The sequence below is a fragment of the Nycticebus coucang genome, chromosome 22, assembly GCF_027406575.1.
Source record: "Nycticebus coucang isolate mNycCou1 chromosome 22, mNycCou1.pri, whole genome shotgun sequence".
NCBI classification, from domain to species: domain Eukaryota; kingdom Metazoa; phylum Chordata; class Mammalia; order Primates; family Lorisidae; genus Nycticebus; species Nycticebus coucang.
This window is the reverse complement of record NC_069801.1, coordinates 17,728,716-17,752,439: the sequence shown is the minus strand read 5'-3', so window position 1 is coordinate 17,752,439 and position 23,724 is coordinate 17,728,716. Positions and strand designations below refer to the sequence as shown.

Below are 23,724 nucleotides of genomic sequence, written 5' to 3'. Positions count from 1 at the left end.
AGAGCTGGCAGGAGGCTTCCATGTTGCTGCCCAACCCCTTCACTCCAGAAGAGTTGGAGGCTCAGGGAGGGAAGGTGACTGGGCGAGGTCACACTGAGGGACTGGGACAAAGTGGGAGCTGTGGGCACTCAGGCAGGACCAGGGGCCACCTTGCCTGGGGAACGCAACAAGAGCCCTGCTGTCCTCTGGCACCCTCTTCTGACTGCCCCAGCTTGGGCTCTGAGGTGCTGGGGGTGGCATCTTATCCAGATGAAAACCATTTGGTGTCTTTTGCTCCTGCTGGTGGCTGAGGTTGGAGCAGCCTTGCAGGGTGCGATTAACCTCGACTCTGAGTCCCAGAGCATTGACCTGGAAGGGGATTTGGAGCTTGAGTCCATCTGCTTTCAGTTGTACAGATGGGGAAACTGAGGCACAGCAGGAGAAACGAACTTGTTCTGCAACACACGCCTAAAACTGGGCATCACCCCCCACACCTGCTGTCCAAGGCTCTCAGTCTTATGGCCTTGTGCTGTTCGTATGAGAAAGCCATTCCCTCAAAATGTTTCTGCATCACCTCTGAAGAGTCCTAACATCCACCATCAGAAAAAAGAATATTACTTCAGTCATCCCAACAATCCTTACAGAGATTACTGGGGCTTGGAGCTGTGGGATTTATCTCGTGGTTTGCTGTAGTGTGATAGTAAGAGAGGGCTCTGGAGGCAGAGAGCTCTGCACTTCTTCCCTGACTATGAGCAAATTCCTAACCTACTCCATCCTCAGTTTCCTCATCTGTAAAGTGGGGAGGGTGATAACTACCTAATAAGGTTATTGGGAGGAACAGACAAATTACCAAACATAAAGCACCTGCCCAAAGCCAGCGCTCGGTAAGTGGGGCCTTGGTGGAACTCATGTTAATGATAGACTCCTTGTGAAAGCTTGGAATTAGAGTCCTTCCCGTTCGGTGATCTGGGCCAGGGCTGGACTCCCCAGTTACCCTGTCATGCCTGGGGTATAAGACTGCATCCTTTTTCTCCCACTTGAACATGGGTCAGCAGCCTCGCCCTGGTGTTGGACTTTCTCCCATGAAAATGTATCAGTTAACTCCTCCATTCAAGCCCATCAGCAGCGCCCCATCACTTATAGAATAAAACCTAGAGGTGTGTGGCTTGGCGCCTGTGGCTCAAACGGCTAAGGCACCAGCCACATACACCTGAGCTGGCAGGTTCGAATCCAGCCCCGGCCTGCCAGACAACAGTGATGTCTGCAACCAAAAAATAGCTGGGCATTGTGGCAGGCGCCTGTAGTCCCAGCTACTTGGGAGGTGGAGGCAGGAGTTGGAGGTTGCTGTGAGCTGTGACGCCATGGCACTCTACCTAGGGCGACAGCTTGAGGCTCTGTCTCAAAAACAACAACAACAAAAAAAAAACCTAGAGGTGTGGATAAAAGGGTGGACTCTGGAGCCGAATGGCCTGGGTTTGACTTTAGGTTCCAGCACTTACTAGGTTTCCTGAGCTTTGGCAAATGCCACAGGTTCCCTGGGTCTCGGTTTCCTCATCTGTGAAATCTCCTGGGTGGTGAAAGCTTACATGAAATAATACAGGGTGGTCATAAAGTTCGCATGCAATTTAAAATAGTATGCAATTTAAAATTGCACATGGACTTTATGACCACCCTGTACAAAGCGTGTCAAGTGCTTGGAATAAAACCTGGGACATGTTTAGCATATGTCCCAGCCGGTCGGCTGGGGCCCTGTGTAGCCCCCAGGGCCTCACTGCTCACCACTGTCCCACTGGCCCTGATAAACTCCTGGCTGTTCCTTAGATGTGCTGTGTGTTCCTAGGGGCTTGGCAGAGGTGCCTTCCCTCTCAGAGCCATCTTCCCCTTTCCTGCTTTGTTCCACCCGTGTCTCCTCATTCTAAGGCTCTGATAGAGCATCACTTCAACCGGGGGCGTGGGGCTCGTGCTCCTCTAAGCTCCTCTCCTGCCCCAGGTTTGCCAAGACCTTAGCAAGCAGGGCTTCATCTATGTTCTGTCTCCGCCACTGGGCTGTAGGCAGGGACAAAGCCTGACATTGCTCTATCTCCAGCACCTGTGCAGGGCCTGGTAGACCATCAGGTGCTCAGTTTGTGAAAGCTCTTACTCTGTGTCAGTGACTCTATTAGAGACTTTACCCAAGCCCCTTGCCTCATTAGGATGGAGAGGAGTAGGTCTGCAAATTTGAGATTCCCATGTAGATGGTCCCCTGGGTCGTGTCAGGGAGTGGAGCAGAGCTGGGATTGCCCCAGATGCAGGACGCTAGCAAATACTTCTCAGTCGTGCCCTTTACCCCTCCTGCTGGCCACCCAGGAAGGGCCTTGTAGGGCTCCCTGCCTTTCTAGTGATTGGGTAGGTGGACGAGAGAAAGCAAAGGTAGAGTATGACATGAACCAGACAGATCACATTCGCACGGGCTAAAAACACTCCCCATCTTACAGGATTCCGTTTTCAGTGGGAGGTGGCCCAAGCAGTGACTGTCATTCCATTTTGCAGGTGGGGAGCCTGCAGTCCAGAGAAGCTGGGGACTTGCTCAGGGTCACAGTGCTGGCATAGGGTTGGGTCGGGAGTAGATCTCGTCTCCTTCCTCCACATCCTCCACTCTTTCTGCTCTGTGCCCACTGCGACTAGTCCATGACACCTGGCCGATGCCTTTATGCAGCAGATTGAGTGAGTAGACCCTGCCTTACCCCTTCCTGGCTTGCCCTCCAGGACCCTCCCACATGCTCCTTAACCTTAGTCCTGGACCTTAGACCCTCTAGCCTGTCTTAGGCCACCTCCTCCCAGACCCCACTCTCCCATTCCATCATTCTTGTCGAAAGTTGGGGCCATTCATTCATTGAAAAGGATTGAGTTCAATATTCTAAGGTGTCAAGGACCAATTTCAGTTAACTTAGTGAAGCAGTTCCCAACTTTTCTGAACATAAGGGCCCTTTGTCTTCTTTTATTAATTCGTATTATAGAGATTTTCAAACATACATAAAAGTAGACTCACCCAGCTTCAACAATTATCAATATTTTGCCAATCTTATTTTTTTATCTACAGCTCTTCTCCCCTCCCCTCACCCCAGGCCCCTTAATTCCATCTCATGGATAATTTGAAATATTCATAAAAACAGGACAGAATAGTGAACCCCTTTTACTCATTGCCGGGTTCTGCTTGGTCCACCCTATCTATTTCCCCAATGCTCATCTTATGTTGAAGAAAATCTAAACGTCTTACCATTTCATCCTGAAATAGTTTAATGTGTATCTCTAAGCAATAAGGACTCTTTTATTTACATAACTGTGGTGCCAATATTGTACCCCAAGACATTAATAGTAATGCCTAAATCATCAGTAATCCAATTTTCAAATTTCCAGTTTTCTCATAATTGTCCTAACTTCATTTAGTTATTTTTGAAAAATCAGGACTCAAGTCATATTCATGTGTTGTCCTTTGTTGATGTGTCTCGTAAGTCTCTTAAGAGTCCCTCTCCATGATATTTTGGTGTTCTACAGTTCACTTTAAAGAACTAGGTGGTGGGCCAGGTGTGGTGGCTCATGCCTGTAATCCTAGCACTTGAAAGGCAGAGGCAAGTGGATTGCCTGAGCTCATAGGTTTGAGACCAGCCTGAGCAAGAGCAAGACCCCGTCTTTAAAAATAGCCAGGCGTTGTGGTGGGCACCTCTAGTCCCAGGTACTTGGGAGTCTGAGGTAAGAGAATCTCTTGAGCCCAAGAGTTTGAAGTTGCCATGAGCTATGATGCCAAGGCACTCTACCGAAGGTGACAAAGTGAGACTCTCTTTCAAAAAAAAAAAAGAAAAGAAGGAAAAGAAACTAGGTGGCTTGTTCTATAGTTGCACGTAGTCTGGTTGTGCTCATTATTGCACACCCAGGTATAGTTTAAAAGTTTCTCCATGTTGGGCAGTGCCTGTGGCTCAAAGGAGTAGGGCACCAGCCCCATGTGCCAGAGGTGGTGGGTTCAAACCCAGCCCTGGCCAAAAACTGCAAGAAAAAATAAATAAATAAAAGAAGTCCTGTGGCATTAGTTTGAATTTCAGTTTAGGGGGAAAAATGATTATGAAAATCTAAAACTAAGTGAAAGCATATTAAGACTACTAATTTATGGTTAATGAAATAAAAATTGGTAATACTTTATACAAAAAAAAAAAGTTTCTCTATCTTCTACATTACCTATAAATTGGCAATTGGATCAGAAATAAGAAACCCCTTTTTGTGTACTTTATATATCATTTAATTAAATGTTTTAAGTGCAACTTGGTTTGCTCATTAAAATACTATACTTTAGGCCCGGTGTAGTAGCTTGTGCCTGTAATCCCAGCACTTTTGGAGGCCAAAAAGGGAGCATTGGTTGAACCCAGGAGCTTGTCACTGGGCTGGACAATATAGTAAGACCAAGTCTTTGCAAAAAATAGAAAAAAATTAGCCAGGTGTGGTGGCGCATGCCTGTACTCCCAGCTATTCAGGAGGCTGAGGCAGGAGGATCACTTGAGCCCGCAAGTTCTAAGCTTCAGTGAGCAGTGATGACTCCAGCCAGGGCTACAGAGTGAGACCCTATCTCTAAAAAATTTAAAAATAGGCCAGGCGCCATGGCTCACACCTGTAACCCTGGCATTCTGGGAAGCCAAGGCGGGTGGATTGCTTGAGCTCAGGAGTTTAAGACCAGTCTAAGCAAGCGTGAGACCCCATCTCTACTAAAAATAGAAAAACTAGCTGGTGTAATGGTGCATGCCTATAGTCCCAACTATTCAGAAGGCCGAGGCAAGAGGATTGCTCAAGCCCAGGAGTTTGAGGTTGCTGTGAGACCCTGTCTCAAAAAATAAAAAACTATATAGTTTAAAATGTACATGTAATGTAACCTTTGTGGACATCAGAATCAAAGATCACAGGAGCCAGGACTCAGCCACCACAGAAGAGAACTCCTTTTTAATATCAGAATTTCAATGACCTTCCCACATGGGTTATAATGTTAGCACTGATTAAGAAAAAATGGGAAAGGACAAAGGGCTACCATGAATTCGAGAATACTTCGAAAGAGTTCTGTGTCTTGTTGATTATAAAATTACACAAATATTTTGAATGTGGTGAAACTAATTTGTGAGACTTTTTTTTTTTGAGACAGAGTTTCACTTTGTTACCCTTGGTAGAGTGCTGTGGCGTCATAGCTCACAGCAACCTCCAACTCTTGAGCTGAAGTCATTCTCTTGCCTCAGCCTCCTGAGTAGCTGAGATACTGGTGCCTGCCACAATGGCTGGCTATTTTTTTTTTTTTTTACAGATGGGATCTTGCTCTTGCTCTCTCTGGTCTTCTACCTGTGAGCTCAGGCAATCCACCTGCTCAGCCTCCCAGAGTGCTAGGATTATAGGCGTGAGCCACCGTGGCTCCCTGGTGAGACTTTTTTTTTTTATAGTGTTCACAGTAATGTGGCTTCACAGTCCCGGTAGTATCTTCATGAACCTCTAGGTCTGAGCCCATAGGCTCGAAATGAATAAGGGAGTGAGAGTCAATAACAGTTTGGGTCCCAGGTCCACCTTCTGGCTGTGTAAACTCAGGCAACTTTCTTTACCCTCACTGACTCATCATCAGCCAGCTGGAAAGAAAAACGATGATTGCTTCACTGGGATGCTGGGAGTCTTAAATGGCGGATGTCAAAGTTCCTTACAAACTGTAAAGCCCTGTACAAGTTTCGTTTGTATCTTTTCTTTTGTTTGCATTTCCAGTGAGACCTGGAGCAAAAAACTCATCTGAGCCTTTGTTTTACAGTCTGTAAAAGTTGATAAATGGGGAGGTAATAATGGGATTATCTCTCGTATTCTGGGATTTAGTCTCTCAAGGGAGAACATCATGGTCCAAAGCAAAGATAGCAAATGGTTTTCGGCTCAGTGCCTGTGGCTCAAGTGGCTTAGGTGCCAACCACATACACCTGAGCTGGCAGGTTCGAATCCAACCCAGGCTGCCAAACAACAATGACTGGCTGCAACCAAAAAATAGCCGGGCATGTGGCAGATGCCTGTAATCCCAGCTGCTTGGGAGGCTGAGGCAGGAGAATCACTTGAGCCCAGGAGTTAGAGATTGCTGTGAGCTGTGATGCCACGGCACTGTACCCAGGGCGACAGCTTGAGGCTCTGTCTCAAAAAAAAAAAAAAGAAAGAAAATGGTTTTTATCTCCTGTGCTGACTCTAGTTTAATTGGTAGGAGCTACCTGAAGACCTGTCTTAGCAGAATGATGAACCAAACCCATAGATGATGGGAAAAGTACTGAGATTGATTAATGATGGCTGTAATGGTCATGGGATGACACAACATTGGTGCTTATGCCCTAGATTATAATGGTCCAAAGGAATGAATGGAAAATTCATTCATTGTCTAATGATGAAAACATTTTTTTTTTGAGACAGAGTTTCTCTCTGTTGCCCAGGCTGGAGTACAGTGGCATCATAACTCACAGCAACCTCAAACTCTTGGGTACAAATAATTCTTTTGCCTAAGCCTCCCAAGTAGCTGGGAGTACAGGTGCCTGCCACCACATCCAGCTACTTTTTTTTATTTTTAGTAAAGTGGGGGGTCTTGCTCTTTCTTGCACAGGCTGGTCTCAAACTCCTGAGCTCAAGCAATCCTTCAGGTTCGACCTCCCAGAGTGCTAGTATTACAGGCATAAGGTAAGCCACCTCACTGGCCAAAAAAAAAGTGTTTTTTGAGACAGAGTATCACTCTGTTGCCCAGGCTAAAGTGCTGTGGCATCAGCCTAGCTCACAGCAACCTCAAACTCCTGGGTTCAAGCAATCTTCCTGTCTCAGCCTCTGAGTAGCTGGGACTACAGGCGTGCACTGCCATACCCAGCTAATTTTTCTATTTTTAGTAGAGATGGGGTCTCGCTGTTGCTCAGGCTGGTCTTGAACTGCTGAGCTCAAGCAATCCTCCCAATATGGCCTCCCAGAGTGCTGGGATTACAGGCATGAGACACTGTACCGGCTCTACTGAAATTCAATCTTCAGATCTCAAGGCCTTAGCTCTAGCAGATCTGCCCTCTTGGCTGAGTTGCCATAGTGACCACAGCTGGCTCTGAGAAACCACAGGAATGAAGAATGGGTCCTATTGATGAATCCTGATCCAAGAGGGCGGCATGCAGAAGGCCCTTCCAGGCAGGGCAGCTGGGCATGGCCTACTGCTGCTATCTATGGTCTTTTGCCTGCAGAGAACACAAATCAGAGAGCCAGAGCACGGGTGTATGTGTGTGTGTGTGTGTCTGGGAGGGCTGGGGTGGAAGGCACAAGGGCAGTGCCAGCAGCTGGAATTCAGGCTTCATCTAGGGCCAGACATGCTGGGCTGCCGAAAGGACTCCAGTGGGCTTTCCAAGTTTAGATATGTCGCTTGTGCTCTGTTTCATCCACCTGTGCTGAGTTGCCTGCCTAGGCTCTTGTGTGGAGCTATGGACTCTTAGCTTTGGAAGGAATCTAGACTAGGTGCTGTGGCTCACTCCTATAATCCCAGCACTTTGAGAGGCCAAGGTGGGAGGATCACTTGGAGCCAGGAGTTTTAGACCAACCCAAGCAACAGGGTGAGATCCAATCTCTACAAAAAATAGGAAAAAATTATATATAGGAGCGGTGGCGCACACCTGTAGTCCTAGCTACTTGGGAAGCTAAGGTGGGAGGATTGCTTGAGCTTGGAGTTGGAGGTTACAGTGGGCTATGATTGTGCCACTGTACTGTGTGACAGAGCAAGACCCTGTCTTTACAAAAGAAACAAAGATAGAAAGAGAGCAGGAAGGAAGGGAAGGCAGAAAGAAATCTAAATAGCCATCAATTCTAATCCAAAATCCAGTGCCTGAATTGTTCTCTAGCACCTGAAATCTTTGAATACGGAAAGTGATAACTAGCTCACTCCCTCCAAGGGTGGTTTATTCCTCCTTTGAGACATCCTCTGTTTGAGCTGAAATCTGTTTCTGTCACCCTAATTTCTACCTCTCTGTCCTGGGAATACTTTCCAGGGCCAACCTGAACACACCTATTTTCTTTTCAGTAGGAAAGCCTTTGGAGTGTTTGTAGTGGGGGCCCCCACCACTACTTGTTTTCTTTAGACAGATCTCTCTCCTAAGTTTGAGAGGATGGTGAGTGGATGTGATAGAGGTGGCCAAGTGGAAATTCAGGTGAGGCAGGATCTGAGAACCTTTGTGGGGCAGGTTGGTAATGTAGAAAGAAATTGGCCCTGGATTTGGCCAGTTCTGGGTTTAAATTACAACTCTGCCACTGTTTATCACTGTGTGACCTAGACATGTCCCTTCCCCTGGCAGCTCTAAAATGGAGTGGTGATGCTGACCTCAAAGAGTGGCTTGGAGGATTGATAAGTAACTAGCCTGGTACAGAGCAGGTGCTTGGGACATGTTCACAGCTTGCACTCTGTAACTGCCCAGTGGCCGAGGTTCCACTGTGGTCCCTCTGCACCTGTGTTTCCCACATCTTGCTGAAGAGGATCATTAGGAAGTTAAGGGGAGGGGAGTAGGTTTAATTAGTTCAAGGAAAGTTAAGGAATTCCTAAGTTAAATTTAATTTTGAAATACATGATATTCTTAGCTATCAAACAATAGACAATATTCTAAGCACTTTACCTGTATGAATTCATTTAATCTCCCCCAATAACCTTATGTGGTAGGAACTAGTTTTTGTTGTTGTTGTTGTTGAGACAGGGTCCCACTCTATTCTCTGAGCAGAGTGCAATGGCATCATAGCTCACTGCAACCTCAGACTCGGGCTGTGGGCATCCTGCTGCCTCAGCCTCCGGAAGCTGCTGGGATTAATGAGTGGAGGTCTAACTGTCTCTCAGACAAGTCTCGAACTCCTGAGCTGAAGCAATTCTCCTGCCTCAGCCTCCCACAGTGCTGGGATTACAGGTGTGAGCTGTGGTAGGAACAAGTATCATCCTCATTTCATGAAAGGGGAAATTGATTTATAAAGAGGTCAGGAGAGTGAGTACCGTGGGAGCTAGAACTCAAACCCAGGCGGTTCGGGCAGCCCCATACTTTTTGCAGTGATGATGTACTGCATCTCAGAAGAGTAGAATTAGACCAGTAAGTCCTAGACCAGTAGAATTAGACCTAGGTCCTGAGCTGTGATGCCATGGCACTCTACCTAGACCTAGGTCCTAGACCTAGTAGAATTAGACCAGTGAGGGTTAGGACAGTGAGTCACTGTCCTAACCCTCAGTCACCTGGAGGGATTGTTCAACCACAGATTTCTGGGAAACCTCTCTGCCTTTCCCCAAGTGCCTTTCTTTTCTAAGATGACTGTCAGAAATTCCTCCTTAAAACTTTAATTCTTTAGCTTAAGTCTTTGAGCCTTGTTCTACCGGACAGTAGGTGTTACCATTTATACCTCAGTGTGAATGATTGTTGGGTATTTTCTTGAGAAAAGGGTAATCAGAAGTCTCCCCTTTTCATGCTCCTTTTAGGCACTTTGTGTATATGTCTGTGAGCCTCTTGAAGGACAGGGCGGTATCTTAGGTGTCCCTAACTTCTGGCGCCATGCCTGGCTGAAATAAGCACCAAGAAATGCTTATGGAAATGAATGAATGAATGGACAAATGAACTGTGTTCCTCTTCTTGCTTATTCTTCCCAGAGCAAGCAAGCTCTCTCCTCTGACAATCTTGCCATTTGTGCCAGTCACTCCTCACTCTGCCTCACAGTGCAGTCTCTTAGTCTCTTTTGTGCCTGTCCAGGGGCCAGAGGCAACCATCACAGCTTAAGGGAAGCCTCCGTTCCTCCCAAGCAGACAGGGATCTGCTTTCCCTGGGCTCCCAGGACACTTCCATTATAGCCTTCATCACATTGCATTCTAATTTGGCTCTTTCTTCCCTTAGATGACAGTGTCCTGAGAGCTGACACTGTGCCTTTTTTACACAGATGTGAGCATATAGCAGGCACTCAGTAACTAGTTGAATGAATGAATCAGTGAATGAATGAATAGCTGTGTGAACCTTGGTTGCTAAGAGCAGTAGGGACAGTCCTGATAAACGTCTGACAAGGACAGCAAGGACACAAACAGTTGGTGGGTGATGAGGGTGACTTGCCTGCCTGTACCAGTTAGAGCAAGGGTCAGCCACAAAGGACAGAATACCCAGTGTAACAGTGGCTCAAATAAGATGTTTCTCTTTCACATAAAAGAAATCCACAGAGAAGTAGTCCGGGGCTGATAGGGTGGCTCCCTGATCACCAGGACAAGGCTTCTATTTTGTTCCTCCACCATCCATAACAAATGGCTTCCACCTCAAGATCCAAGACAGCTTGTGTGAGCTTTAGACATAACAAAAGCATTGCAGCCAGAAGAAAGGGGTAAGAGATGGTGCTCTCCCATTCATTTTTATTTCTTTATTTTTAAAAAGCAGACTTTATTTTCTAGAGCAGTTTTATTTATGTATTTATTTGAAACAGAGTCTCACTTTTCACCTTTGGTAGAGTACTGTGGCATCATAGCTCACAGCAATCTCAAACTCTTGGCTTAAGCCATTCTTTTGCCTCAGCCTCCTGAGTAGCTGGGACTACAGGCACCCGTCACACCCCTCAGCTATTTTTCGAGACAGGGTCTTGCTCTAGCTCAGGCTGGTCTCAAACTCTTGAGCTCAGGCAATCTACTGGCCTCGGCCTCCCAGAGTGCTAGGATTACAGGTGTGAGCCACTGTGCCCAGCCTAGAGCAGTTTTAGGTTCACAGCAAAATTAAGCAGAAAATATATGCAGTTCCCATGTACAGTAGAATCCCAGTAAGTTGACCACCCAAGGGACTGTAACAAAGTGGTCAACATACAGAGGTGGTCAACATAAAGAACCAGGCCTACTGTACTGATGCATAATGTGGTGCATGTCTGGTCTATGAAAATTAGGTCAACTTAAGGAGGTGGTCAACGTAGGGAGGTGGTCAACTATGGAGGTTCTACCGTACAAACAGCCTCCTCCATTATCAACATTCTGCACCAGAGTGGTACTGTTCATTGAATCGATGAAGATACATTGAGATGTCATTATCACCCGAGGTCCAGAGTGCATCTAAGGGTTCACTCTTGGTATTGTACATGCTGTGGGCTTAGACAAACATATGCCATATGTCTACTGTGATAGTACCATACAGAAATATTTCACTGCCTAAAAATCCTCTGTGCTTCACCTGTTCATGCTCCCCTCCCCACCAACCCTTGGCAATCACTAATCTTTTTACTGTCTCGATAGTTCTGCCTTTTCTAGAATATCATATAGTTGGAGTCATATAGTCAGTCTTTTCAGAGAGGCTTCTTTCACTTCATAATGTGCATCAAAGTTATCTCTATGTCTTTTCGTGGTTTGATAGCTCATTTCTTTTCAGTGCTAAATAATATTCCGTTTTCTGAACATACCATAGTTTATCCATTCACCTACTTACTGAAGGACATCTTGGTAGCTTCCAAATTTTGGCAATTATGAATAAAGTGGCTATAAGTATCTGTTTGCAGGTCTTTCTGTGCATATAAATTTTCAACTCATTTGAGAAAATACAAAGGAGTATAATTGCCAGGTCATATGGTAAGAGTATGTTTAGTTTTTTTTTTTTAGTATGTTTAGTTTTATAAGAAACTGCCAAATTATCTCCCAAAGTGGCTGTACCATTTTGCATTCCCTAAAAGAAAGTTCCTGTTGTTCCACATCCTTGCCAGTATTTGGTGGAGTTAGTTTTGGATTTTGGCCATTCTAGTAGGTGTGTAGTTCTTCCCTTCCTTTTTCTTTTCAAACCACTTTATTGAGGTATGATTGACATGTAAAAAGATATACATATTTAATGGATACAACTTGATGAGTTTGGGGATGTCTCCCTTCCTCATAAGATACTGTTTGAAAATTAATAAATGAAATAGCCATTATATTCCATGGGTCAGAACTAAGCCACATGACCATAATTAGCTGCAGGGTAGGCTGGGAAATATGGTTTTTTTAATTCCTAGTGGCCAAACTGGCAATCTGGAAAGTCAGTGCTCTTATTTAAGAAGAGAGAATGGACATTGGAAGCCATACTGCAGGGAGCAGAAATCCTTAAATGATGTCCCAGCTTTCATATTTTCAGTCGATTAAAAAGTTTCCCAGGGCCCAATTCCAAGTTCCCTGGAGAGAGAATCTGATTAGCCCAGCTTGGGTCAGGTGTCCGGCCTCGGTTGGTCAATTCTGACTAGAACAAGAAAGGCAGCAGGAGCCCACCAGAGGGAGGAGGGCAGTTTTCAGAGAAGGGTTGTCATGGGATGGGAAGACTCTTCATCTAGAGCATGGACATACTCCAATCTGTGTCCCAGGACTTTGCTATCCATCATTCATTGAGGTAAACATTTATTGAGCACCTTTTGTATGCTAGGCACATGGATCTACCCTCTAGGGATTTTGGAAATCTCTTTGGAGATTGTTCATATTGCTAATCTGCATTGTCTTTTGGAGTGAAGTCATTACTCCTAGATGAATCATCTTTAAGCTTTCCCAAGTTTCAAGATGAGGATCAAGGGATTTGGTGAACTCATGCTTCCGTTTACCTATCTGGGTCTTTGGGAACTATAGAGATGGTCATGTTCTCCCCTCTTGTCTATGTCTCCAGTAAGAAGTATCTTAGTTCTTTAGCCCACCCACATAGGATGCCCTCTCCTCAGTCTTCCTGATTGCTTGTCTTTCTTCAGCTCTGAGATAGGCCTCCACTGGTCCCAAATATGAACATATCTTGAGTTCATACCCAAGAAAGAGAACATTAGGTTGCTTATCTCCATAGGAAAAGTAGCCAGTATTTGACAGCGCTTTCTGGCAGTGGCAGGAACTGGTGATAATGACCCTAGGTACTGTTCATCGAGGACAGACACTGTGCCCAGCACCAAGCTAAATCCTTCCTGTGACAACCTTGAGAGGTAGGCATTATGCCCCCCATTTTACAGATGGCTAATCAGGAAGCTCAGAGAGAACAGGCAACTTGCTCAAGGTCACATAGCAGCTGAGTTGTAGAGCTGAGCTTCAAAACCAGCTTCAAAATCCCCCTCCCACTGAGGTTTCCCACATGCCAAAGGCCTCTGAGAACACTCCATGTTGCCTTTGAGGTTTGCCCCAAGCATGTTCTCCTGTGAGTATCATTGTCTTTGGAGATACTGTTCTGAATGTGTTTGTCAACTCTTGCCCGAAGTGCTCTTTGGAAATCAGACTCTGATCCCACTCTAGTCACTGGTCAGAACAGTTAGGGCTGGAGTCAGGGTGGGGCACCCCTGGGAGCTCAGCTCTGCTGCTGCCCCACCCTGTGACCCTGGGCAAGGCCCTCCCTCTCTTGGTTTCAGTTTTCTCGTCTGTGGCTCTGTGGGCCTCTTCCAGCTCCGATGGTCGGTACTTCCCAAGTTAACTGCTTTGCACAGGGTTTCAGGAGATTGTCAGCCTCCATGCCCCACTGAAGGAGGACATGTATCTAGGAAATTTCTCATCCGGGCTGAGCCCACCTGGGGCACATGAGTCCTGCTTCTCACCATGACATCTCTGACCTTTTCCACAGTCAGATATTCATTCTGCAGTCCTGGGGCTCTGGGGTTACCTGATGTTATCCCACCAGTTCTCCCCAGTGGGGGCAGAGTGTGCTCCCTCGACCCTCTCTCATCTCCCCAGACCTAGGTATTTGAATGGCTCCACCCCTCGCTGCCCAGCCATGGCATCCTGTACTCTCCCTCCTTGTCCCCACACGACTGTTTATTGAGCCTGGGTCTTGGTGAACAAGTGTCCTGTCTGTTTTAGGGGAACATAGAGATGTCTGTGTTCTACCTCCGGTTTTCTGCTAAGCACTTTGTACATATTCATCAAATCATTAATTCAGTAACTCCATGAGTCCTTACTATAATCCTCATTTTGTGAACAAGGTACTCAAGGCTCAGGGAAGTTAACAGATTTGTCTAGCTGACACACTAGTTAGCGTTCCAGGTCTGACACACTCATGCTGCCACATGCCTTTGAATTGCTACAGTTACTTGGCCTGCATTGGAGCTGGGAGAAGAGTCTATAGTTTTCCTCGAGTGGCGTGACTAGTCTATAGTTCCTGTGTGGTCTGGGTGGAAGAGGGTGGTCTGTATTTGGTGGGGGGTACAGGGAGGAGTTCCAGAGGACAGCAAATCTGTGTGTATGTGTCTGGAGGGTGGGATCGTAGAGTCGGGGTTCCTGAAGCAAGTACGCTCTCCCTGCTCAGCATCCCTGAACCTCTGTCTGTGTTTGCTTCCAGATCCTGGAAGGAGACCAAGCCATCCTGCAGAGAATAAAGAAGGCTGTGCGGGCGATTCACAGCTCTGGCCTCGGTGAGTGAGCCTCGGGGTGCTGCGCCTGGCCAGGCCACTGCTTCCCCAGCCCCAGCCTGGAGCTAACTCAGCTCCGCTCCCCTCCCTCCACAGGCCACGTGGAGAATGAAGAGCAGTACCGAGAGGCCGTGGAGTCCTTAGGCAACAGTCACCTGTCCCAGAACAGCCATGAGCTGTCCACAGGCTTCCTGAACTTGGCCGTGTTTACCCGCGAGGTGGCCGCACTTTTCAAGAATCTGGTGAGGCCCCTGTTCCTTCCTTGTCCAGCCCTCTGCCCAGGCTCAGGGTAAATCTAGTGGTCTTGTGATACCTAACTGGGAAAAAGCTGCTTCCTTCCTTTTCCCAGTTTGCCCTTGACCTCCAACTCACGACATGAGGTCCCTTTCCAGCCCTGACCATTCTCCTCTGATTTCTTGACCAACTCTTCCCTGTTCTCCTCTCTCCGCCCAGGAGCAGAGGGGGTCTTACAGCAGGGAAGAACCCCGTGTGAGAGAGGGGCCCTGAGACAAACTTTGAGATACCGGTAGGACAGACTCCGGGGTTCCTGCCTTCATACCCCTACCACTCTCTTCACACCCTCTTTGTCCTCAGCTTTCCCAGTTGCTTCTGCTTCATCTTCACATATAGACCTACTCTCGCCTCCACAGGCCTTTCCGCCTCTGCCTGAGGCCCTGTGGCCTCAGGTTGCTTTCTGATGGCCTCCTCCGTGATTGCCTCTCCTCTGGTCCTTCGGGTCCCTGCCTTGAGGCCACCTCGTGATTCCATGTGCAGGCAGAGTTCTCAGCACTTAACACATGTAAACTTATTTAATCCTGGCACACAGCTCTGTGGGGCTGGTATTCCTCTTATCTCTACTTTGCAGGCTAGGAAACTAGGATGCAGAGGGTAAGCCACTTGCCTGAGATCATATGGTGGGTTTGAAGTTAACAGATTGGTCTAGTTGACACACTAGTTAGTGTCCTGGGATGCTCACGCTGGAAGGTTGTTTGGCTTCCAGACTCTGAGCAGAGCCTGGCTGCGCCACCTCTTGGGAAAGCCTCTCCTCTACCTGCAGGCTCTGCAGCACTGAACTGGCTCTCATGCCTCCAGTCTTCCCTACTGTCCTCCCTGCCTGCCAGGGACTGCATCAGCTCTGAGCAGCAGTGTGCTCAGTGGCTGACACCTGCTCAGACTTAGACTGTGGCATGGGACCTCTGCTCCGCTGCTCACTGGGTCAAGTCATTCAGTCTGCCTGAGCCCAGGTCTCAGGATACTAATGGTCCCCACCACACAGAGCGGTAATGAGCATCAGACAAGTTAAAAGTGCCCTGTCTGTAGTCAGCTCTCAGTAAATGTCGGCTGACGTTGCCATCTGTCATTATTGTATCTCCTGGCATAGCAGGGCCTTAGACCCTGCGTGTAAAGGCCTCTTTAACAGTGTTTGACTGTAGCTGAATCGGTGTCCTTTGTCTTCACCTCGCCTCTCCCTTTTTCAGTCAAACTAGTGTTTCCTGAGGGCCTGCTGTCCAGGGGGCATTAAACCAGGGGCTTGGTGACAGAGGAAAGAGTCAGACTGTCCCTAAGAGAGCCACAGTCTAGGTGGAGAGACAAGAACTGGGGTGTGGAAGGACATCAAGCAATGCCAGCAACCTGGCACAAACCCACCTGCGGGTAAGGTCAGGTGCCTGGTGCTGCCCTGGTTCAGAAAAGGGGAGCTCAGTATAGGCCAGGGGATAGGAGTTGTCCAGGCAGGCTTCCTGGAGGAAGGAAGACCCGAGCTGTACCTTGGAAGGTAGATTGAAATAGTACATAGGCCTCTTTGGGTTCCCAAATGACAAACACCCAACTCAAATTAGGTTGACTTTTTTCAAAGACAACTCATTGGCCCCTATAATGGGAAGTCGAGGGGTGCAGCTGGCTTTTGGCTCCTTCCTTTTCTCTTAGTTTGTCTCTGCTTAGTGGGCAAGGTACCCCAGCAGGCCCAGATGCACATCTTACTGAAAGAAAGACATAGTCCTCCTCCCATGATGTAGGCAGAAAAATCCCAGGGAGGATCCCAATCAGCTAGCCCAGGTCACCTGATCCAGCCCTTCTATTCTGGGGATGGGGTGCTCCAGTCACATCTGACTCCTGTGTTTACCATCTGACACCCAGAAGGGTTCCTGCAGGAAAGGGGGAGATGAGGCAGGCAGAGGGGAGCGAGGGCGCCCCTGGCAGACACAGAGGGAAGCTACTGTGGGGACCCCTGGAGCAGCGTGGTGGTGAGGCTTGAGTCGTCAGAGGAGGGGCTGACTCTGACACCCTGCAGGCCCCTCCTGCCCTTCCATCACCCCTGCCTCCTGTCCCCAGGTCCTCTCTTTTGCCTTGTGATGCTTTACCACACCCTGTGCCCCTTGGGGCTGGACAGGTGGTCACCCAAGGTGGGGAATGGGGGGCTCTTTGCTTTTTCCAGGTTCAGAACCTGAACAACATTGTCTCTTTCCCCCTGGACAGTCTGATGAAGGGGCAGCTGAGGGACGGGCGACAGGTGCGTCTCTGCGGGAAGCAGTGGTGGGGCAGAGCAAAACCGTGGGGGGCAGTGGCACTGGCTGTGGGTGGAGGACAAGTGAGGGGGCTGTCAGAGCAGAAGTGCTGACCCTGGGGAGGACTGGAAGGCCTGGCAAGGGGGTCAGTCAGCCTGGGATGGCCCAGGGAGTTAGGCAGCTGCTGTGATTTACATAGCTGGGAAGCAAAGAGCCAGTATGGGATACAGGCGACCTGAGCCCCATGCTTGAGCTGTTCTCTTTTTTATTTTTTTTATTGTTGGGGGAGCTGTTCTCTTTGAGCCTTGGCTGGAGCTCAAATAAGGTGAGAGGATAATCTCCCTAGGCAGTCTGCCCCAGACAACCCAGGGGAGGAGCTGTCCTCCCCACAGAATTAGAGAGTTCCCTCCCTGCCCTAGGCTGCCAGCCTGGGAACCACCCAAACCAGACAGGCAGCTTTTTCACCTTGGAAGTCTAGATTATTGAGAAGGGCTTGAACAGCCCAACTGAATGAGGCTCCAGCATGCTAGGCCAGGGGTCAGCCAGGCCCCCCTGGCTTGCTTTGTGACCTTGGGTAGACTTGTCTACCTTTCCGCACATGTTTCTTGACCTATACCCTTCCTGACAAGAGGAAGATCTAGTACAAGTGCATGCAGGAAGAAGTGGTGAGGGGAGGAGTTGACCTTCATGTCCCATACTCACCTTTATGGCTGATCTCTGTCTTCTGAGCAAAGCCCAAAGATCTACCCTCAACCCAGGCCAAGGCCCACCCAACCAAAGTGATTCTTGGAAACTCTGGGGAGGATAAAATCAGTTGGGAGGAGGACCTCAGCTCTGAAAAATGGAGTTAGTTGGGTCTTTTGGAGGGGACAGGTTTGCAGTCAGGGCTGTGGGACAGGGTCTGGCTGGAGAATGGCTCTGAGCAGCACAGGGGAGCATGTGACAGCGCCCCCTACAGGCAGCAAAGTGTACTACTGATTCCTGTGTTCAAACTTCCCTTTGGGCAAATTTTTTTTTTTTTTTTTTTAAACCACAGGATTCCAAAAAGCAGCTGGACAAGGCTTGGAAGGACTACGAAGCCAAAGTGTAAGTGGCCTCACCTCGTCCAGGGTGTTTGTCCAGGGGTTCACCAGCTGCACCACAGCAGGAGGCTTACTACCGGGAAGAACCGAGTTGTATCACCCAGAAGTGGGCGGCTTCTCGTTCTGCAGTCGGGGGCTGGTTTATACCGAGGCCTGCCCAGATTCCAGGTGCTGGGCCTAGAGACTAACAAAGGGGAGCTATCGTGAAGGGACCTAGCCCCCCATTTACTGACCCACCCCCATGTGTGAGGCATTTAGTCCTCACAGGGCTGGGTGTACCTGGCACTGGTACCAGAATTACCAGAGGAGGGTTAGAGGCTCAAAGAGTGAAGTCACTTACCCAAGACCACACAGCTAGGCAGAGACGAGACAGGGCTTCACACTCCTTGCTCCTCAATGCCTGGAGGGATCTGTAGAGGAGGAAATGGAGTTGATGTCACACCTGGCTTCCCATGTGTGCCACACCATACTCTAGAACGCTCACCAGCTACAGAGACATCGTGGGGACAGAAGGTGCCTCAGGACGTAACCAACTCTCCCTGAGCAGAGACTCCTCCAGCTCTGTCTTCTTATCACTCTATACACGTCCCAGCCAGGCCCACACCTCAGACCACTGTTTGCTCTTCTTTGTAAAATGTTGTTTTCTCTTGTATTTTGCTAACCCGGTCATGTGTATTGTGAATAACTTAGAAAACATGGAGAAGCAAAAGAAGAAAAAGTTTTAGAAGAGGATTAGGGTCATGTGGGAAGAGTATTTTCTGTTGTTTGAATTTGTTTTTTACGAGATATGGGTAGCACTCTAATTTTACCATCTGAAAAAGGTAGTGTGGGGAGAAACTACCAAAAAGTGGGAGAAAAAAAATCCTTAAAAAATTTTTCTAAGCATAAAGTATTAACATTTTTCCATTTGTTTCTCTATATGCCAATTTTTACAAAACTGAGATAATAATCATAATGTTTTACAATCTACTATTTTTCATTCAAAAATACATTGTGTAGGTGGCAACCTGTGGCTTAGTCGATAGGGTGCCAGCCCCATATACTGAGGGTGGCGGGTTCGAGTCTGGCCCCAGCCAAACTGCAACAAAAAAATAGCCGGGCATTGTGGCGGGCACCTGTAGTCTCGGCTATTCAGGAGGCTGAGGTAAGAGAATCGCCTAAGTCCAAGAGCTGGAGGTTGCTGTGAGTTGTGATGCTGTGGCACTCTACTGAGGAGACAAAGTGAGACTCTGTCTCTTAAAAAAAAAAATACACCGTGACTATCTTTGTACATCATTACATATTTTGTTGTTGTTGTTGCTCAGGCTAGAGTGCCGTGGTGTCATAGCTCATAGCAGCCTCAAATTCCTGGGTTCGACTTGGCGCCCATAGCACAGTGGTTACGGCACCAGCCACATACACCAAGGCTGGCAGGTTCAAAACCGGTCCAGGCCAGCTAAACAACAATGATAACTGCAACAAAAAATAGCTAGGCATTGTGACGAGTGCCTGTAGTCCCAGGTACTTGGGAGGCCGAGATGAGAGAATTGCTTAAGCCCAAGAGTTTGAAATTGCTGTGAGCTGTGATGCTATGGCACTCTACCAAGGGTGACATAGTGAGGCTCCGTCTCGAAAAAAAAAACTCCTGGGTTCAAGTGATCCTCTTGCCTCAGCCTCCCAAGTAGCTGGGACTACTGGTGCCTGCCACAATGCCTAGCTAATTTTTCTATTTTTAGTAGAGATGGGTCTCGCTCTTGCTCAGGCTGGGCTTGAACTCCTGAGCTTAAGCAATCTGCTCACCTTGGTCTCCCAGAGTGCTAGGATTACAGGCATGAGCCCCTGCACCTGGCCATCACACACTCTTTTTTATTTATTTATTTTTTTGAGACAGAGTCTCACTTTGTTGCCCTTGGTAGTTTGATGCCATAGCTCATAGCAACCTCAAACTCAACTTTTGCCTCAGCCTCCCAAGTAGCTGGGACTATACGTGCCCGCCACGATGCCTGGCTATTTTTAGAGATGGGGTCTTGCTCTTGCTCAGGCTGGTCTTGAACCCATGAGCTCAAGCAATCCCCCCCACTCGCCTCAGCCTCCCTAAATGATAGGATTATAGGCATGAGCCACTGCGCCTGGCCTATCACACACTTATACTACATTCTTATAAAACATAAGCGGGCACACAGTGTGCCAACATATGCATAATCTATGATGTGATGTATTTAATTCCTCCCATTATTGGGTAAAGCATCCTTGGAACTAAGTATTTGTTCCCACCTATAATTATTTCTGGAAGATCAATTCTAAGTAGATCTTGGAGCTTTTTCTTTTCTTTTTTTTTTTTTGAGACAGTCTCACTATGTTGAGCCTTGATAGAGTGCTATGGCGTCACAGCTCACAGCAACCTCAAACTCTTGGGCTTAAGCAATTCTTTTGCCTCAGCCTTCTGAGTAGCTGGGGCTACAGGTGCGTACCACAATGCCCGGCTATTTTTTTTTGTTTCTTTTGGTTGAAATTGTCATTGTTTAGCAGGCCCTGGACGGGCTCCAACCCGCCATTGTCTTACTTACTGAGCAACAGGTGCTAAGCCTAGATCCTGGAGCTTTCATTGTTTTTCCAGCTCTCAGATCTATTGCACCTCCCCAGGTCTGAAGGAAGCCACGCCTTCTTCCCCTCCCCCCGCCGTTCCCCACCCCTGCATTCCCACCCTGCAGGAGCATCTCCAACCCCAGCTGTGGGGGTGGAGCCTGTGATGAAGGGTGTGAGTTATCCCTGCCTGTGATAGGCATGGCCATCTGCTCTAGAGGCCCAGGGATGGTGGATATACAGGCTATCCTTGTCTTTATGATTTGCTTGGGGCCACATGGCCCTTTTCTTTCTGAGTTATCTTGACTGAGCCCCTAGCCTTTCAGGGTATTGTTTACCCAATGGAAAGAATCAGCCCTACTCTGCTGACCTTTCCCAAAGCAGGTATGCTTTTGCTAGGTTTCTATATTAAGGATTTCTGTAAGATTTCATTTGTAGACAAGATTCCATTGAGATAGGAAAGGTTATCCAGTGAATTATTGACGGGCCCTGAACTAGAACCCAGGGCTTCTGAGTTCAGTGCTCTTTCTCCAGGTAGTCTCCTGGCTCCTACCGTGGAGCTACACAGTTTGAGCTATGTGTCCTAGCACAGGTGACTCTGTACATTTCTTTTCGTATGGGTTCCAGGTACAGCCAGATATCAATGACCCATGGTTGCTCTGTAATTCCACCTCATTCTTCTTACCAAACCGGTCTGAGCAGCAGCTGGAAGGGCCAAGACACTGATAGCATCTGTTGAATACCACTCACCTCCTGTCTGTCCATATAGGAAGAAGGTTCCCTCTCCACATGGGGCTGTTGAGAAAGGCATTCCAGGCCATGTGCAAGAGCCAAGTTTATGTAGGCTGTTCCATGTGCAGGTCTCATCTGTAAAAACAGAGCCAGTGATACCTTGCAGGGTCAATGTGGGGATGAAAGAAGGACAGTGCATATAAAGAAAGAAGCACCCAGCGCTCAACTTCAACAGCCATTTATCAACTCTCTCTGAGCCAGAACCGGGACCAGAGGAACACAGGCAGAGACGGAGAGGCAGAAGCCCAGACATCTGCTTCTAGCATTACCCTGACCAGCTTTCAATCTTGAGCAAGTTGTTTTCCTTCTCTCTGTCTCAGCTTCATCATCTATAAAGTAGTTCTTGCTCTAAGACTGTAATTTCTCAGAAATGAAAATAGCATGACTGTCATTAGCTGGCAGGAATGAGGCAGGGAAGCAGGGATGGAAGGAATCTGAGCCACAGTGTTGGTCACCAGAGCTGCCCCTGGGGTGCTAGCATCAGACAGACCTGGGTTCCAATCCTGGCTCTTCCACTTAACAGCTGTGTGACTTGGACAAGTGACTTGTCTTCTCAGCCTCAGGTTCCTGGTCTGTAAAATGGGGTAATCATTTTAATTTTATGTATGAAGGGCCTAGCAGAGCCCCTGGCACAAAATTAGTGCTTAAAAATAATTGGTACCAGCCTGAACAAGAGCAAAACTCTGTCTTTACTAAAAATAGTAAAGAAAACTAGGTAGGCGTTGTGGCAGGCTGAGTCCCAGCTACTCGGGAGGCTGAGGCAAGAGGATCACTTGAGCACAAGAGTTTAAGGTTTTTGTGAGCTATGCTGACACCATGGCACTTTACCCAAGGCAACCGATTGAGACTCTGTCTCAAAAAAATTTTTTTTTGTAATAACAGCAGCTAATACTTATTAAGTGCTTTGTTTGTGCCAGGTACTGGGATAAACACTTTACACCTGTCATCACATTTAGTGTCTCTGGCAGGAAAAGTTGCTATTATTCTAGGTAAGTAGAAAGGAGAAAACCATCATTTAGTGGAACTCCCCCGAGTATGTAAGGCAAGAATAGAGGGGGGCTGAATGAATAATTAAAATACAGTGATAGTGCCATAACCATAGCATCAGCACAGAGGTGACAGAATCATCAGCCATTTAGGTTATTCTTTATTTTTCACTATTGAAAGATGTGGTAATGGCATATACCAGATCCCCTTGTCCCAACCCAGCTGCTGTCACTCAGTCTCCCACCCTCCCGAGCAAGCTGCCAGGCGCGGCTGCTGATGTGCTGCAGGCCCTGCCATTGCCTCCCATCTCTGCTGCTTATCTTCACATTCACAAAAAAAGCATCTGTCTGGACCCCAGCCCTGGTTCACAGGGTCAGTCATCACCCTGACTCTACCACCCTTCCATAGACTCCTGCTTGGGGTAGCAGAAGACTTTAGGGAAATAAAAAATAATCCCTTCTTAAAAAAATAAAAGCCTTCAGAGCCTGCTCTGGAGTGGTATCTGGAGACATCTGTGGTTGTCACAGCTGGGAGATGCTGCTGGCATCTAGGGGGTAGAAGTCAGGGATGCCGCTAAACATACAAACAGAAACATCCATAGTTCCAAGGTCAAGAAACTGCTCTAGGTCTCCAGGGACAGATTCTGCAGCTAGACACTATTCCAGAGGTCTTACCTCTCAGTAAGGCCCAGAACTATAGAGCCAGAAGGGGCCTGAGAATCCATAGCAAGCCATTGCTTCCTCAGTTTACAGACGGGAAAACTGAGGCCATGAAGGGCCTATAATAATAACTGCCATGTCTTGTGGTAGTTAAATCCTTCGCATGCTGTGTCTTTTCTGGGGACAGATAAGGATCCCCATTTTCCAGATGAAATTGAGCCTCAAACAAGTGAAGGGAGGGGAAGTAATGCAGCTTGTAAGGGCAGAACCCGGATTAATCCCACTCCGTCATCTCTGCTTGGGAACAAAACTGTTAAGCAAGACATCTCCTTTACTTGGGATTCATGGTCACATGCGCCCAGCCTGAGATGTGGAAATCCTCTCCACGCTGTGAGTGGGAAGTCTGATGGGCACTGGATTTCCAGCAAACTCCTCACCCACAGATCCACTCATTTCCCAAAGAGGGAAAACAGCCAACCTCTGAGGGGGAAGGTCTAGGTCAGGGGTGTCCAAACTTTATTTCTCTGCCCCACATTGGAAGAAGAGTTGTCTTGGGCCACACATTAAATACACAAACACTAACAAAAGCTGATGAGCAAAAAGAAGGTCTATGTATACTTTTCAGGATATCTAACACCGCAGATAAGCAAAAAAAGTTCTCACAAAATCAGCGTGTATCCTGGCTGGCAGAGGAGGAGAGGGCGCAGATTGAACACTCCTGCCCTAGGTTATTCATAGCTACAGGGATAGAAAGCTTTCTGTGTTCACTTAAAAAGAAGAGAACAAAGGTTTTCTAAACTAAATGGGAAACTC

The 23,724-nt window shown here is 47.7% G+C and overlaps 1 protein-coding gene across 1 annotated transcript in view; it reads left to right on the top strand.

The window, feature by feature from the left end:
• ASAP3 (ArfGAP with SH3 domain, ankyrin repeat and PH domain 3) overlaps positions 1 to 23,724 on the top strand; it is a 50,027-nt gene that overhangs the window by 12,855 nt on the left and 13,448 nt on the right. Inside the window, exons 2-5 of the mRNA XM_053576353.1 lie at positions 14,256 to 14,328; positions 14,422 to 14,567; positions 16,760 to 16,834; positions 17,866 to 17,915. Coding sequence (XP_053432328.1) covers positions 14,256 to 14,328; positions 14,422 to 14,567; positions 16,760 to 16,834; positions 17,866 to 17,915 — 344 coding nt within the window. The remainder of the gene's footprint in view (positions 1 to 14,255; positions 14,329 to 14,421; positions 14,568 to 16,759; positions 16,835 to 17,865; positions 17,916 to 23,724) is intronic.